The 18,381-nt window shown below is 45.0% G+C and overlaps 1 protein-coding gene across 2 annotated transcripts in view; it reads left to right on the forward strand.

Moving 5' to 3' along the window:
* Rab22a (RAB22A, member RAS oncogene family) overlaps positions 1–18,166 on the forward strand; it is a 53,594-nt gene extending 35,428 nt beyond the window's left edge. The window contains exons 3-7 of one of the 2 annotated variants that reach the window (XM_045156676.1): positions 425–506; positions 9,302–9,373; positions 9,454–9,560; positions 10,161–10,270; positions 15,239–18,166. In XM_045156676.1, the coding sequence (XP_045012611.1) occupies positions 425–506; positions 9,302–9,373; positions 9,454–9,560; positions 10,161–10,270; positions 15,239–15,336 (469 nt within the window). In that variant the 3' untranslated portion in view covers positions 15,337–18,166. The remainder of the gene's footprint in view (positions 1–424; positions 507–9,301; positions 9,374–9,453; positions 9,561–10,160; positions 10,271–15,238) is intronic. The other variant, XM_045156674.1, reaches the window with a different exon arrangement.
* The last annotated feature ends 215 nt before the right edge of the window (positions 18,167–18,381 follow it).

Genomic DNA, 18,381 nt, shown 5'->3' on the forward strand with positions numbered 1-18,381 from the left:
ATGTGCAGAAGTGAGGACAACACTGATACTGTGTCCTCCAATGCTCTAACCATTGTTACCTTCAGATAGAATCTTACACTGAACCCAGAGCTTGTCATTTTTCAGTTAGACTTGCTGACCAGCCCGCCACAGGTGCGGGGATTGAAGTCAGGTCCTCACGCTTGTGCAGCAAGTGCTGTTACCCACTGAGCATCATCCTGGCCCCTCTCACAGCTTTCTTGATACAGAGTTTAAGCAATAAAAGCCCAAGAAGGCTTTCTTATGTCAGACAGATGTGCCTAAGCCTTTATTTTGACAGGTAATATGCAGCCAGCATCTGACCATCCTAAATACTCCAGAGGAGCACAGCGAGGACAGGGTGGGGAGTAGGGCTGGTGGCGTGCTTTAAATAACTGACTTCTGATCATTTAGTCTCTCTTTATAGGGCATCCTTTATGACCAAGACTGTCCAGTACCAAAATGAGCTACATAAATTCCTAATCTGGGATACAGCTGGACAAGAACGAGTAAGTTACTGTTTCGTTTATTGTGTGTTTTTCTGAGGCCCAAACCAAATTAATGCTCCAACGGAACCGCCAGCGTCCCTGTCATCTTGCATCGCTCATCCTCCTCTGTGCACCAGAGACACATTTATTTCCATTTGTGTAGACCAGTCTTTTTCTTTTCAATTAGAGCTACAAAGTCCACTGATGGAGAAAGTGATAATGGGCACTGAGGGCATTTTTATACTTTTTAGTGTCCTAAAGTAAATGCTGACTAACAGGCCTGATAAAACCCCATTCAAGCATTGTGTGTAATTTGGGGCTCCATCCTCTAGTAGAGACGTAAAAATTAGTGGTAGAAAGGGAGAGTTAAGCACAACTCATTTATAGCCGCCTTTTAAAAGCTAAAGAGAGCTTTACAGCATATAAAGTTTGAGATTTAAGTGAAACAGATGAGCTAGCACAGTGCCTTGCACTAGGTGCTTAACAATTGCCTGGTGGTGAGATTAACCATAGCAAAGCCACCCAAATCCAACAGGGGGAGTCCAATTTCCCTGGGGAGCTGCCTGTGGTGTCCACCCCATTACTCAGCTGCTATTTAATTTTGTTTCCAGGCAGCATTATCAGAATAGAACATCTGATGGACACACAGTGCTATCCTAAGCTCTTCAAGTACACAGAAGTAATCAGGAGAAATAGTCTGTCATCAGAGCCTTATCTAAGACAACAGAGATACTGTGAATGGTATCACATCTGACAAGAATCATCCCAGACAAATGGAAGAAAACAAAACAAGCTGTTACTGGTGTCCCAGATGTAGACACTATACATTTGAACAGATTTAATGTCTTAAGTTTGCTCCATTTGGTTTCTTTCGTTTTTAATGCTGGGTATCTTACTTCTGCCCAGTGACTCTTTGGAGCTGCCATCATCATTCTTTATCTTGGGCTGGTGTTGTATGCATCTGCATCGGGGAGTTGGGGCAGTGGGATCTTGGCTAACCATTACTCTTCCATCCTGCAGAAGCTCAGCTTACCAGAGTCCTACATGTCTCTCTCTACATGCCACCCTGGGGTCTGCTCTTTTAGCCACAAACCTGAGGGGCTTTTTTTTTACTAGTGTGCCCTTCCACCAGATTGCAGTCACCCCTCCTATGTATTTGATGCTACAGCAAAGCCTTCTCATAACAGCTCAGGCTGTGAAGTGGATTCCATTAGCATGCCTTGCCCCAGAGCCTGTCCTGAGTCCACAGTGCTGTATAACACCTTTTTTCTGTGACATGAAGGGAGAACACCCAAAGAGGACAAGTCTGCCTCTTTCAGCTCGTATGGCTACAGGATGCTGTGAGGATTGTAAATAACAGGTTTGCCTGCTTATAATTTGCCCTTTTCCAGTGGACTCTTGAGCAGGAATGTTCCTCAGGCACAGAGCTGAGCAGGAGCTAGCTGCTCATGGGCCAGGCCAGGGACAAAGGGTTGGTCCAGAAGGTGCTGCAGCAAGGAGAGCCAGGAAAGGAGCCCTACATCGTGGGCACTAGCTCCAGCCAGTTGTTGTTGGACAGGAGCACACGTGCATGGTTCCAGATTGCAGGGACGGACACATAGCACTTGTGATCTTCTACTTCAAGGACTGTATGTCTGTCTTGGCAAGGCCTTGAAGGCCCTAAATGTGCCAACCACAGCCAGACTCCATTTTGCCACCTCTTGCCAGTCTGCCTTCTGGCAGTACATGCTTGTAGTTCTTCAGTATGTTGTATGATTTTATACCTCCTGCCCTTCTTCTCACTGTTTACCTTCACACCCCACCTCTGTCACCAGAAGAGGGGTGTTCTTCACCAACCCTGTTGTCACACACCCACATTGCTTAGGCTGCGGTCTGCCCTCCACAGTCCTGTCCTTGCTTCCTGACAGCTCTATTGTCTAGCTCACATTCATTCCTCCCCTGCACTACTAACTTCAGCCATCTTTCACTGTCACTCAAGTCTTCCTGTAGCCTTTTGACAGATGTCCCTGCTTTCCCTCTACCCAGTCCTGACCCCATGTCACTTCTCACAGTATGCAGAATCTTGTTCTTCTTGCTAAAGCCATTCAGGGCCTGCCCTCCAGCCATGTTCAAAGGGAGCCGTGGAGCCACATAGCCACATGCCCTGTTCCACTGCTCACCTCAGGGCCCTCCTGGCCCCACCACAGGGCCAGTGTGGGCCTCCAGGCAGGTCCTTATGCATGCTTGTCCTCAAGCCTCCACATGTGTTGGTCCTTCTCACTGGAAAACTCTCCTCCTGATCAGCTTTTGATCTCAGGTTACATGTCAGCCTCAGAGTTTTCCCCAGACCACCGTTCCCCATATTCTAAACAGGACCTCAAGTTCATTCTCCATCACATCTCTTGTTCTCTACTCCTGGCATATGGTATTGGTGCCAGTAAACATGTTAGCTGGTAACCAGCCAATTAGGTACAATAAGGACAGACCTGCTCAGCCTACTGTAGGTAGTGCATTCCTCAACTGTATTTCTAGCATGTGCATGTTTCTTTTTTTTGAGGTAGGGTCTCACTCTAGCTCAGGCTGACCTGGAATTCACTATGTAGTCTCAGGGTGGCCTCGAACTCACGGTGATCCTCCTACCTCTGCCTCCCAAGTGCTGGGATTAAAGGCGTGCGCCACCATGCCCAGCATGGGCATGTTTCTTATTTAGTTCTCTATAATGATGACATTCACAATGGAAACACAGCCCTTATAAAATGAAAGTCTTTTTTGATGAACTGACCATTGAAACGTCTATTGCGTTTGACCCTCATATCTGCTACCACGTGTGGTTCTGAAGGGTGGGCTTTCTTTCTGATGGTCAAGTTTCAACTGATTACAAAGTGAGTTTACCAGTTTGATGAGTAAGATCTGGAGGAACTTATTAATATGTGAAGTTCTTGACTTTAATGATCTTAGTAAACAAGGAGAACACTGTGAGCCCAGTTCTGATTATAGTTGCCGAGAAGACAGTAGTTTGTATGTAAAAAGGTGAAGAAGGCCATTAGAGGCTGGAAGGAGATTCGGTGGGTAAAGTACTGCCCATGTAAGTGTTACTGCCTGAGTTCAGATCCCCAGAACCAATATGAAGCCAGCTGGTGTAGTGCGTCTATAATCCCATGAGCCTGTGACGAGAAGGAAGGTGGAGACAGGAGTCTCCAGACGCTCATGGGCCAACTAGCAAATATTAAGAGAGACTTTGCCTCAAACCAGGCAAAATGTGAGGATCAAGATCAATACTTGATTGTCCTCTGACCTCCACACACGCATCTTTTGTGCACAGTACATAGAAGAAGAAAATGAAGGCAACTTGAGGAAAGCAGAACAGAGTCCTCAGATTTTTTTGTCAAAAGTACTGTTTCAGGGCTGGAGAGATGGCTCAGTGGTTAAGGTGCTTGCCTGTGAAGCCTAAGGACCCATGTTTGACTCTCCAGATCCCATGTTAGCCAAACACACAAAGGGGAAGCAAGTGCAAGGTTGCACATACCCACTAGATGGCACAAGCCCTGGAGTTCAATTGCAGTGGCTGAGGCCCTGGCACACCAGTTCTCTCTGTCTGTTTCTCTCTCACTTGCTTGCTTTCGCTCTCTCTAAAATAAAAAATAAAAGCACTGTTTCAAAGCCAGGCATGGTGGTACACGCCTTTACTCCCAGTGCAAGTACTGCTCCATGGTAATGAAGGCTGGATATAGTATGCTAACATACACTTCTTTCAGAAGAGTCACAGCCAACTGATTTCCATGATCATATGAAGAAAGCATAGCTAACTAGAAACACACCTAAGTTACTTCAACCATCTGATAAAATGAAGCTTACCTTCCGGGTTTTGAGTTATTTTCACAAGGCAGAGCCTTTGTGAGTCCTTCTGACCCATTATTTACAATCCCACATACTTCTTGTCACCTTTCCCAACCAGTGTTCCCTCACAAGAAAACTGCAGTAGTGTTGAAACACAGCAGCACATGTGTAGATGAGTACTGTCATCCATACACCATGAATGCAGAAAACCATTGCATTATTTATTTGTTTGAGAGAGAGAGGAGGCAGGTAGAGAGAGAATGGGTGTACCAGGGCCTCCAGCCACTGCAAACAAACTCCAGGTGTCTGCACCACTTGTGTATCTGGCCTACATGGGCATTGGGGAATCAAACCTGGGTCTTTAGGCTTTGCAGGCAACTTAACTACTAAGCCATCTCTCCAGTCCTAGAAGACCATTTCAGATCTTTCGTGTGACAACCTAGAAGAAAGCATCTCTACCAAGCCTAGCAGATACTAGACCCAAAGACCTACATCCCTTCTTCCTGTGCCTCCTGTTTGAATGTCTCCACAGAAACCCAAACAATATTTCTGCAACTCATTATCACAGTACTCATTTAGGGAATTGCTGACATTTTAAAAGTAAGAATAAGAGGATCTAGATATGGCTTAGTTGTTAAAGGTGCTAGTTTGCAAAGCCTGCCAGCCCAGGTTCAGTTAAAAGCAATCCCTATAAGCCAGACACAAAAAATAGTGTGATGTCTGGAGTTTGTTTGTAGCAGCAAGAGATCCTGATGCACCCATACACACACAAATGCAAATAAGTAAATAGGAATAAAGATCTAGGGCTGGAGGATTGGCTTAGTGGTTAAGGCCTTGCCTGCAAGCCAAAGGACCCAGGTTCGATTCCCCAGGATCCATGTTAGCCAGATACACAAGGTGGTGCATGGGTCTGGAGTTTGTTTGCAGGGGCTAGAGGCCCTGGTGCACCCATTCTCTCCCTCCCTCCTCCTCCTCTTTCTTTCTCCCTCTTTCTGTCAAACAAATAAATATTTAAAAAAGAACAAAGACCAGGACCCACATAAGTCAGATGCACAAGATGGCACAAGCATCTGGAGTTAGCAGCGGCTGGAGGCCCTGGTGCGCCCATTTTCTCTCTCTCTCAGAAATAAAAATAAAGTCTGTTTGATTCTGACTTCAAAAAAAGAATAAAGATTTAGAGCCAAGGTTACAGCCTAATAAGGTTTTATTGAAACATAAACATGCTTCATATAACTAAGAAGCCAATAAAGAATTAGTATATTAAACTTAAATACTAAAAATACTGTCATTGGGATGGAAAGAAGTTAAAGGTGCTTGTTTGCAAAGCCTGATGGCTCCAGTTCACTTCCCTGGTACCCACATAAAGCCAGATGCAAAGTGGCACAGGTGATTGGAGTTAACTGCAAGAACCCCTGGTACACCATATTCCCATGCACGCGCGCGATCTCTCTCTCTCTCTCTCTCTCTCTCTCTCTCTCTCTCTGTCTCTCTCAAATATAAATATATGTATGTATGTGTATATATTTATTTATTTATTTATAATTTTTTAATGTTGTCATTGCAAAAGAGAGAAAAGAGGACTTGAGGTATTTGTGAGAGAGAAGGAAGTAAGAGAATGGGTGTGTCAAGGCCTCCTGCCTCTGCGAACAGGCTCCATTGATAGCATTGGGCTTTACATACGCCCTGGAGAATCATACCTGGGCCATAAGGCTTTGCAAACAAGCCCTTTGACCACTGAGCTCTCTCTCCAGCTCAAGGTACTTTTTTTTAATGCAACAAATGTCAAACTAAACAGTAAACCTACTGTATCCTTAAATGTGAAGGAGCTGAACATTCCACTTAGAAGACAGTGGTGGAGGGCTGAAGAGATGGCTTCACGATTAAGGCACATGCCTGCAAAGCCAAAGGAACCTGGTTCATTTCCCCAGGACCCAGTAAGCCAGATGCACAAGGGAGCACATGCATATAGAGTTTGTTTGCAGTGGCTGGAGTGCCCATCCATCCACTCATTCTCTTCCCCACACCTTTCACTCGCCCTCTCAAATAAATAAAATATTTTTTTAAAAAAATGAATGAAGACAGTGGTAGTCAGATTGTACAGGGATCAAGACCAAACTGAACTTCTTAAAGAGAATTAACACAGAGAGAGAGAAGTTGAAAATCAGCCTAGAAATGGATATTCTATGTGCTCATAACCAAACTAAAACCAGTGTAGATAGTTTCATATCAGCAGAGAAATCTGAGGTCAAGTGTCATTGCCAAGGTTGAAGAGGGACCTGATAAGTAAAGTAATACTAGGAAATTTTCTAATGTTCCAAATGCTTTCTGTCTTGGTGAATAATATTTACGTTGGTATATACATTTGTCAGTTACCACATGATGCAGTTACAATCTGCTTTTCTTGGTGTCCATTTCATCTTACAAATGTGAAGGAAAAGAAACGACCCAATAAAGGATAATAAGGATTATAAGTACATCAAAAATGGCAACTGTGGGCTGGAGAGACAGCTTAGCAGTTAAGCGCTTGCCTATGAAGCCTAAGGACCCCGGTTCGAGGCTCGATTCCCCAAGACCCACATTAGCCAGATGCTCAAGGGGCCGCACGCGTCTGGAGTTCGTTTGTAGTGGCAGGGGCCCTGGCCCGCCCATTCTCTATCTCTTCCTCTCTCTCTGCCTCTTTCTGTCTGTTGCTCTCAAATAAATAAATAAAAATAAACAAAAAAAATTTTAAACAATAGCAACTGTGCCATACACTTCATTTTAGCTGCCTGCTCCTCTCTTCTGTTCTCTTACACTATACAAGTCTAGTCAGACCAGCATTTTAAATCTTTTACTTGAGGGGGTGGAGAGGTAGAAGGGAGACACAGTCTTGCTATGTAGCATAGGCTGGCCTAACAGCAGTCCTGCCTTAGCCCTTCCAAGTGTTGAGAAGGTTATCAGACTTGTTCTTTTTTTTTTTTTTTAAATTTTTTTTGTTCATTTTGATTTATTTATTTGAGAATGACAGAGACAGAAAGAGGCAGATAGAGAGAGAGAGAATGGGCGCACCAGGGCTGCCAGCCACTGCAAACGAACTCCAGACGTGTGCGCCCCCTTGTGCATCTGGCTAACGTGGGTCCTGGGGAATCACGCCTCGAACCGGGGCCCTTAGGCTTCACAGGGAAGCACTTAACCGCTAAGCCATCTCTCCAGCCCTTGTTCTTATTAAATTATTACATTTATTGAGGGAAGTACAGAGCCAAGGAAAAGCACTCACATGATCAGATATCCCACATGGAGAGCCTAGGAAAAACTGCAGAAAGAAAAGAAAGTTCAAGGAGCTCCTGCCATGTGGGGAGCTGAAGGAGGTAAGGAGCCCATGTGGAGAATTTTACAAGTGGTCCAGGTTATCAGACTCTCTAACAACTAAACATTTCTGTATATGGGCCTGACAGAGCATGACGTCACTGTGCTCATCTATTTCTATCCATTTGCTTGCCAGCTTCCATTTACCTACAGTGTAGGGGTTCATGCTAGGCCCTAGCACAAAAGAATGCACTGCACAGATGCACTGTCTTCCGCGGAGATCATCACAGATAGCCCTTCACACCTTGACTAAACAAACTAACATGAGCACATGAGAGCCAGGAAAGCAGACCTGGAAACTCACTAATAAAACATACAAAGGCCACAGGTGGATCCTGCATGTACACCACATGCTCCCTCAGAAGATTGTTCATGGCTGCATTTGGGATAAACCACCAGAAAGGGAAAGGGCACAGTAGAAGGGTGTCATACAGCTCATAAGAGCCAAGCCTTCTAAGCTAGTGTGTAAGATGAAAACCAAGTATAGGTCTTTTTAAAAATACTTTTGGGCTGGAGAGATGGCTTAGCGGTTAAGCGCTTGCCTGTGAAGCCTAAGGACCCCGGTTCGAAGCTCAGTTCCCCAGGTCCCACGTTAGCCAGATGCACAAGGGGGCGCACGCGTCTGGAGTTCGTTTGCAGTGGCTGGAAGCCCTGGCACGCCTATTCTCTCTCTCTCCCTCTATCTGTCTTTCTTTCTGTGTCTGTCTCTCTCAAATAAATAAATTAAAAAAAAATACTTTTATTTATCTGCAAGCAGAGATAGAATGGTTGTACCAGGGCCTCTAGCCTCTGCAAACAAACTCCAGACGTATGTGCCACTTTGTGCATCTGGCTTTATGTGGGTTCTAGGGAATCAAACTTGGGTCATTAGTATCTGCAGGCAAACACCCAAACTGATGAGCCAGGTCTCTAGTCCCAAGTACAGGTCTTTAAACGTTGTCATCACATTGGCAAGTGATGCCCACACTGGGACATATACCCAAGATCTCAGTTTGACTGATCTCCCCCATACTCCTCAAAATAAGTGGCCCACTAAGTCACCCCTTTACCCTTCAAGTCCCCTTTACCATGTGTGGTAGAGGAAGAAGGCAGAAGCTATGCCTGCCTACAGTGCTGTCTATGGAAGTGAAATGAGATCTAGCCTCTGGAAATTGCCACATGTATAGAAATATTGACATAGCAGGTTGCAAATTCATTCCAGTATGAAATTAAACGAGCACACGTTAAGGACAATCAACATCTAGATTACAGTGTGGTCTCCATGACACCCCAGTGCAACCCTTCTCTGGGGAACCATTCACAGCATTATTTTTATATCCTTGATAGTTTGGGAAGCCAAAGTTTAAAGGACTGTTGAACAGATGAATTTGGGAATAACAACATTGAGTTCAATTAAAAAGCTTTTTTAGCTGAAGCAATTGTTTATAGCACCATATTTAATTCCTATAAAACTCTGTTCTAAGCTGTCTTTTGAGAGACATTTCGGCATTACATTAAAAGTTTTTGCCTTCAGTAACTCTGGGTTCATTTGCTTCAGAGCACTATGTCATCACGTGGCTGAAGAGGAAGGTCCCTGTGCACAGGGATGACGGGCTTTAGGTCTCCAGGAAGGACCTCTCACTGGCTCTCTCGATCTTGTTCTCTCCCCTCTGCAGTTTCGTGCCTTGGCACCAATGTACTATCGGGGGTCAGCTGCAGCCATCATCGTCTACGACATCACAAAAGAAGTAAGACTGTTGGGTTTGCCTTGATGCCTTCCACATCTTGGTGGGTCAGCTCTCCAGTCACTGTCCCTTTCGTGTTCCAGGAGACGTTTTCAACACTGAAGAACTGGGTGAAAGAGCTTCGCCAGCATGGCCCACCCAATATTGTAGTCGCCATTGCCGGAAATAAGTGCGATCTTATCGATGTCAGGTAAGTTATTAGAAACAAGATCGTGGTACCGATGTTGTTCCTCTTCTTAATGAGCAATATCCAGTGGAAGAGTCACTCTGATTTTACCTGACATTGAAAAATTCCTTTTTACTATGTGGCTAGCATGAAGTTTCAATCTAAAATGGAGACTTGAGGCATTTGGAGCTGATTATATTATGTATATAGACAGGTGCGTAATTTTCTCAGACATTGGTAGCATTGCATGTGACAGTATCAGATTAGGGATGCCCAGAATTCTGTGATACACAGCACGCAAACACAAAAAGCACTTCTGTTGAGAGATTCTCAGTACCACTGCTATGATTCCCAAAGGAATGACCTTTTTTTGAGGGAGTGGGGGGGGGAGGCAGTTATCACCCAGAGTCTTGTCCTTCCCGCTACTGAAACTGGGTTGTCTGTTTAACCACTGTAGACAGGCAGGGGCGGGGCGGCCTTTGTCACTGGTCTGGGAGACAGCCTTGCCAGCCACTGTTCCACCACCACCTCTCATCTTCATCAGTTTTGCATGGTTAATGGTACAGGGGTTAACACTAAGATCTTAATGGGTAGAACTTCTGATTTGCCATTGTTGCCTTCCAGAGAAGTCATGGAGAGAGATGCCAAGGACTACGCGGATTCCATTCATGCGATTTTTGTAGAGACGAGTGCAAAAAATGCCATAAACATAAATGAACTCTTTATAGAAATCAGTGAGTATCACTGTGCTGCATGGGTTTCCTATGTGCAGGACAACTTTAAGCAGAATTATCTTCCTGATTAGAGTCCTCACCTTACTGTGAATGCTCCCTGAGAGTGTCCTTAGTGAAATGAGATGGAAAAGGCAAAACAACTGATGGCCCTAGAGAATTGCTAAAGAGTTGCTGCCTGGTCCTCTGAAAAGGATGTGCAGGGCATTGAGGTCATGAAAGTGGTCCTCTCCTCTGTTTAAGTGAGCTTCAGATGGTTGTCCAAGGGCATCCAAGATGAACAAACCTGATCAAGGGAAATAAAACTCAAGTATAATGTCACTGTAAGAAAACCCTCAGGAATTAGTTCTAGGCAGAGGAAAGGTCAGAGCACTTTCTCCTTACCTTTCCTAAGTGTTAACATGGTGGCCCTAGACAAGGAGCAAGCCGCTGCCACCTTTGGGATTCTCCGTAGATTGCATCTGCATTTGTTCATTTCATTCACATTCATCAAAATATTTATTGGGAACTGCTCCAGACTCGGGGGAGCCAGCTATAAAGCAGATAGATACTGTCCTTGCCCTCCTAAAACATATGCTGAGGGAAGCAGTCAGTGAATACAGACAGACAGGGTCACTCCAGATGATTAGAGATGCGAAGAGCTAAGTGCTTGCAGTCAGTCAGGGAAGGCCTCTTGGAGGCATTGGGTTAGGGTCTAAAGTGTGGTCAAGGCAGGTGGTCAGGGAAGAGCACTCCCCTCACATATTCAAGGCACTAAGTTTAATCTCCAGCACTGCAGAAAGAATGAGAGAATGTAGATTGCATTTACTTTTCTGTCTGCTCGATTTTTGAGGTAGGGTCTCACTCTAGCCCCATGCTGACCTAGAACTCTCTGTAATCCCATGTTGGCCTCGAATTCACAGCAATCCTCCTACCTCTGCCTCCTGAGTGCTGGGATTAAAGGCGTACATCACTACTCCTTGCTATATGCACACATTTTAACTGGAAAATTTTTTTTATTTTTTATTTATTAGAGAAAAAGAGAGAGAATAGGTATGCCAGGGCCTCTAGCCACTGCAAAAGAGCTCCAGACGCATGTGCCACCTTGTGCATTTGGTTTATGTGCATTCTGGGGAATCAAACCTGGGTCCTTAGGCTTCACAGGTAAGTGCCTTAACCACTAAGCCATCTCTCCAGTCCTGGAAAAAAAATATATAATATGTTCATAAAGATTTGTAAAAGGACAAAGATGGAAATCACATTTTCTTTTTGCTCCCTGGGTATTGTCAAATGGCATGTGGACTTTGAGCTGAGGCATGCATACATGTATACAGAAAGTACACCTTCAGAAGCTGATGTGCTCAAAGGAATAGGCCAGTGCTTGGCACCTGAGGAGACATTGCTGCTCCCACTCCCAGGATGACCACATCCTAATTGCAACTCTTCCAGGTGCTCTGCCTAACTTTGTTATACATATATTTTATCCTCCTCCTCCTTTCTTTTTTATCTTTTTTTTTTAATTTTATTTATTTGAGAGTGACAGACACAGAGAGAAAGACAGATAGAGGGAGAGAGAGAGAATGGGCACGCCAGGGCTTCCAGCCTCTGCAAACGAACTCCAGACGCGTGCGCCCCCTTGTGCATCTGGCTAACGTGGGACTTGGGGAACCGAGCCTCGAACCGGGGTCCTTAGGCTTCACAGGCAAGCGCTTAACCGCTAAACCATCTCTCCAGCCCTCCTTTATTTTTAAAGATATTTTTATTTGCAAGCAGAGACAGAAGAAAGACAAACAGAATGGGTCCACCAGGGCCTCCAGCACTTTGTGCATCTGGCTTCTACATGGGTACTGGGGAATCAAACTTGGATCATTAGGCTTTGCAAACAAACACCTTAACCGCTGAGCCATCTCCCCAGTCCTGTCCTTCATAATTTTTAAGACACACTCCTGACTGCTTCTGTGTTTGACTTCTTGTATTCCTTATAGAGATCTTCAAGGTGCATTCTTATGGCTGGGGTGTATTGGTGATAAGTTAGGGCTGGCAGGAGGAAATGGAACATTCAGTGTAACTGCACAGCCTGCTCTTGGTGGTACTAGGTGACTGTTTCTGGTGGAAGGCTGTTAATAACTGCTGGTGTTGCTCTGGATGTTCTGGTCATACCCTGTAGTGGACATTATCTGGGCACTGGTCATGTCTTGAGGACATCTGGATAGTTTCATTAGGTATCTCAGTGCCTGGAGCTGCTGGGACATTGAGTTAGGATGTGTTCACTGTGACTTTACTGCCAAACTGTTTGCAGAGTGTTAGAGTGCCAGTTGATGCCACAGCAGAGGTGTGTGCTGCCATTCCTACTACCCCAAGTGGGCAAGCCATTGATGTGCATCTCCGTACCTCAGTGACACAGATTCTGATTGCTCTCTCTCATGCCTGGGGCTTTGCCTAGTGTCCTGTGGTGCTCGCCCACCTCTTCCTTACTGCTTTGCACTGTGTTTGGAGATGAAGCCCTAGTTTGATAGATGTGTGTTTGAAATAGCTCCTCTGGTTTGACTTTCATTTCTGAATCAATCCTTCAATGAACTGAAATCCTTAATAGAATATAATGTGTCCATCATTTCCTTCATTGTCAGTATGAAGGCTGTAGTTCCTGCTTAAGAAAGCAGCGCACACTCGCAAAAAAAAAAAAAAAAAAAAAAAATTAATAATTATTGCCTGTTGCCAAGTTATGAAGATGTTCTTTTTGCTTTCTTGTAAAAATAATTCATTCTAAAACTTTTCATCCCATTCACACTTTCTCCTATGGTACCAGCTGGATTTCATTTTCCATTTGTTAAGCATATAGTGTCAATAAACTCCAATGATGCTTTAATTTTTCATTTATTTGTTTATGATAGAGAAGGAGGGGGGAATGGGCATTACGGAGCCTTATTAGCCACTGCAAATGAACTCGAGACACATGTGCATCTGGCTTGTGTGGGTTCTGGGGAATTGAACCTGGGTCCTTAGGCTCCTCAGGCAAGTGCCTTAACCACCAAACCATCTCTCCAGCCCTGACTGGTGTTTTTTTTTGGGGGGGGGGGGGGGAGTTTATTTTTTAATTTTTTTTGAGGCATGGTCTCACACTTATCTAGTCTGCCCTCAAACTCATGGCAGTCCTCCTACCTCAGGCTCCTGAGTGCTGGAATTAAGGTGTGTGCCATCATGCCAGGCTCAATAGTGCATTTAATTACACTTGTGATTTATTCACAGCAACATCTAAAAGCGTTTGAAAGATTGTAGAACATTTACACTATGGAAGCCATTCTGTGTACTGTTCACATAAGTCACCAGCCACCTACCAGAGAGGTTACTTAAGGCTTCATGGCTCTGTACCTCAGAGTTGTCTGATTTCCTCATAGCCTTGCCAACCTCAGATGTCCTTGTCATTCGTGCCACATAGATCCTTGGAATAACATAGCAGAGAACCAAGAGCTCCTCCGTAGAAGAGCTTGAACTCCAGGTGGAGGATGTTAGCCATGCCAACAATAGGTGTTGTCATGTTCCTGTGCTCGGATGCCTTTTGGTGTGTGAGGGGTCAGAGCTAGGGAGGTGCAAGAGCATCAGGAAAGCCTTCGTCTGGGAGGCCAGGCTGTCGGGTGGTGATTGAAGGTTTCTTTCAAAATTGACTCTTCTTCACAGGACAGTGAAGTAAACCCTTTTGTTCTCATTCATCGTTCAAGGTGGCCCAGCTCCTTCAGAAAGTCATTTGTGGGGTCTCAGTTAAATTGCATGTCCCCTTTGGACTTGTGCTAGACAGATACTGGGAATGCCATGTGAGAGAGACAGACACCCAGGAGTAGAATGGTGTGACCTAGTTCCTCTCCTCCTGTTCGTTTACTCTGCAATCGCAGCCTGTTCTGATAATGTCAGAATACTGAGAATGAGCTAAGTGCCATCAGCAGAGGAATGGTCAAACCATGGCACTCGTATGATGTGGTGGTTTAGAGCTGCTGTGAGAACCCGAGGTCTCCCTGCACTGGTGGGACTAGTCCACAGGACACAGTAAGTGAGATAGCATGCTGTCTGCTCCCACTTGGCAGGCCAAGGCTGGGAGAGTGTGCCTGTGAGCATCTGTCTCTCTCTGGAAGCCTGCACAGGGGTGGCCTGCCAACAGGCACTTTCTGATTGTTTACTACTCAAGGCAAAATGTTTTCATTGTGGTTATTTTCATTAAAAAAGAAGTTTGTGCCAGGCGTGGTGGTGCATGCCTTTAATCCCAGCACTTGGGAGGCAGAGATAGGTGGATTGCTGTGAGTTCAAGGCCGCCATGAGACTTCATAGTGAGTTCCAGGTCAGCCTGGACTACAGTGAAACCCTACCTCAAAAAATGAAAATTTATTTATTTATTTATTTAAGAGCGAGAGACAGAAAGGGGCAGAGAGAGAGAGAATGGGCGCTCCAGGGCCTCCAGCCACTGCAAAGGACCTCCAGACGTATGCACCCCCTTGTGCATCTGGCTAGTGTGGGTCCTAGTGAATCAAGCCTCTAACCGAGGTCCTTAAGCTTCACAGGCAAGTGCTTAACTGCTAAGCCATCTCTCCAGCCCAAATTTAAAAAAAAAAAAAAATTTTGTTTTTAATGTTTGCTAAGTGCTGAGTGAAATTTTTGTTTGGATCCTGGGATAGAAAGAGCATAAGTAGAAAACGGGTGACATCTGCACTAATTCTGAGTTCCTGGTGACATGGCTGGGTTAACTTCTTCGTTCTGACAGAGGTCCCACAGCATGGTAAGACGACAGTATTAGAAGAAGCTGGATGGGAGCAGCTGGTACAGGGCTTCTCTGTACCAGTCATCTGTAACTTTCCTGTCAATTGGTCCAAAGTGAAATGCATCTTATACTCTGTTTCACTTTAATGAAGCCTGTCACACTGTGTTGGCAAAATTGTTGTGGCTGAGAAGGAGAGGAGGTTTAGAAGGTTGAAGCTAATCCCATCCCCTCCTGTCATCTTGGTGTAGGTCGAAGAATTCCATCCACCGATGCCAGCCCGCCATCTGGCGGCAAGGGCTTCAAACTCCGAAGACAGCCGTCAGAGCCAAGGCGAAGCTGCTGCTGAGGAGTCGGTGCCTCTCAGACCTGACCATGAAGCAGGTGGTCCTGGACGTTCGCAGGAGAGCTGGGGTCCCCACCACCGGGAGCTGCCCAGCACTCTCGAGTCTTCTTGGTGCATAAAGGACTCACAGAAACTGGCCTGTTCATTTTGTCTTTGAGGACGGCAGCAGTGGTCTTTCAGTCTGTGGACATCTGTGGTCCAGAACCAGTGGTGTGCAAAGGGACCACAGCACTGGCTGCTGACCTTGCAGAAGACATGTCTGCTCAGACGGATGGTAGGGTTAGCTTGCTGATCAGGATTCTGTAAAGGGAAAATGAGCACTTTCATGGTTCTTGAGGGAAAAAAGACTATGTGAAGATTATTGTGTCCTTGGTTCCCTTTTACCACTGTTAGAGTTGTGTCATTTAAGATGTGGCTGGATAGATCTAAGTGAAGGAATGGCAAAATCTTGCTTAGCTTAGGTGGATAATTTATAGGATGGGTGGAAATTCTCCATCTCTCATGCACTTTCATGGAGGACCGCAGTCTGGGATGCATACAGGAAAGGCTGGCATTGCGGCGGCTGCCTCGTTCGCACCCTGGGGCTTGCTTCTGACCCTCTGTGTGTCACCAAGCACACCTTTGTAAATAAGCTCTCATGATCCAGGTGATATGGTAGAGAAGCTGCCTGGAGTCATTGAACTTCATTTGTTCTGAGTTGACTAGCAGTGTTCATTCGGAAAAGTAGACAGGAAAAGGAAAACAGTACAAACTGTCCATTTTATTTAACCCAAGTGTTGTGGTGGGAAAACAAGGACCTGGTGTCTGGTGTATGTAAATTAGTAGTCTGTACTCATGAGACTGTTGTTTAAAGAGTGTAAGTTGTGTAAATACATTAATGAATTCTAAATTCCATTCCATTCCATCTCATAGCCACCCATCTTTCAGCCCGTCCTTGAGAGACTGAGGCACTTAGCTTACAGACTTCCCAGTCTTCTCTTCTTCCGTGCCTGTGTCCTCTGCATTCCATCTGGAAATGGTAATAAAGACACATGCCTCCTCCACAAGCCTGACAGTCCTTCCTAGCATGGGGTGAGATCAAACTCTGAGCACAAGTCATTTACCTGGCCTTGGTAATAAGTTTCTGCTAGCATTTTTTACAGTGACCTCAGACCAGCTGTTGTAAGAGTGCTTTCCTTGTTAACAACATGGCTTATCTCTTTGTTTCCTTTACTTTCCCTGCCTCTGTTAGTGGTTAACACTCCTTTCCCTCAGGGAACCTAATGAGGTTTTTAATGTCATCTAAAAATGAAGCACTGAAGTGAGGTCGGTGAGAATTTGTTCATGTTTGAATTTGGCTCCCTTCCAACCTGGGCATTGTGAGGGAAGGAGACTTATAAGATTAAATAGGAAATGAAACAGCTTGAATTTCAAACCAGGTTGTTTTCAGAGCTGTCCTTAACTGAACATTCAAAACTTTTAAAAATGATTGTTACTTCTTTTCACCACTACTTGAAATGGATAGGCTTTAATGGAAAAAAAAAAATTCATAATTTAGATTAAGTGAAACATGATTCCTTTTTCCCTCATAAGCATCTGAAGTGGTTTCATTCTTATGAAGTCAGATTAAAAGAATGCACATGGTGAAGGTTCAAACACTGTTTTGGATAAAATGCACATAGACTTTCTGTCACCTCCTCCCCAGCATTGATTTTGCACACTTGTAGAAAAAATCTGTGATTTCAAGGCTGGGCTTCTTCTATTTGTGGTGGCTTGATATTACCTGACAAGTATGTAGACAAATGCAGGCTGGCCAGGCCGGCACTCCCCAGCAGTCCCATGCTGGGTCTGTATCTTTCCCACAGCAGAATGAAAACAGACTTGCTTGGCACATTATGGAGGAGCCCGTGGTGTGTGCTCATTTTTGTCTTATTTTACCAAAAGATGGCGCAAATCCATGAACTTCAGGTCTTTCCACCAAAACTGCCAGTAGATACTGTGATGGTGTGAACTTTCAGAGCACGAGGCAAGTCCTGGTCTTGGGAGCCTCGTCAGCCCTTGTGCTCAGGTGTGGTATCCTGCACCCAGCCCAGTGGCCTCCTCCAAACCTGTGGCAGTAAACTTTGCACGCTCTTACTGATTGGTTGAGTTTGTAGAGTTTGTCCTTAGGCATTTCTGGGCCTCTGTTTGCCCTCATTGTCAACCACGTACTCAAGAAGTTGGCACTAGCCAGGCGTGGTGGCGCACACCTTGAATCCCAGCACTCAGGAGGCAGAGGTAGGAGGATCGCTGTGAGTTTGAGGCCACCCTGAGACTACATAGTAAATTCCAGGTCAGCCTGGGCTAGAGCGAGACCCTACCTCAAAAACCAAAAGAATAAAAAATAAATAAATACAGCAGACTATATCATCCAGCAACCACCTTGAGAAAGGATCTTCTCTTAATCTGTTGCTTGCAAAATGCATATTAACATTTAGTCCAAAGCAGTGCTTTATTTTGAACACCTTTTAGATCAACTTACACAGTGATGATAATGCACAGTTCATGTTGTCTTGATTGTTTCTCATGAGAGAAAGCTAAACTCAAAAGCCTTGAGACATTAGCCCTCCATAAGAACCTTCTGGTTCCCTTAGTACTTGGGGCCATTTTTTAAAAACTTTGGAGACTGAACAGAAGAGAAAAGTCTTTAATTAGTGTGTATTGATTCCTTCCCGAGACATTGAAATAAGCTCTTTGCAGGTGTCTAATCCTGGAAACTGCTGGTCTCCAGATCTCGCCTCTTACATAAGTGTTTTTCTGATTCTGTGATAACCAATTAACTATCATTTGGTGATTAAAAGAACATAAAGTGCAAGTGTGATTAAGTGTCCTTTGGTAGAAACCGTAAGAAGTGATGGAGGAGAAGCACCTCCTGCAGCCGGTCCGGCCCAGCGAGACTCCGTCCCCTGCGTGGCAGCCACAGTGAAGACTAGTTCTGCACAAAGCAGCCCAGGATGTGCCCTTCACAGTGACGTGTCCTTGTTCCCCATTTGTGGTGGGGGCTGGAGCGCCTGCTGCCTTCCGTTGATG

Source organism: Jaculus jaculus, chromosome 8, assembly GCF_020740685.1.
Source record: "Jaculus jaculus isolate mJacJac1 chromosome 8, mJacJac1.mat.Y.cur, whole genome shotgun sequence".
Taxonomy (NCBI): Eukaryota; Metazoa; Chordata; class Mammalia; order Rodentia; family Dipodidae; genus Jaculus; species Jaculus jaculus.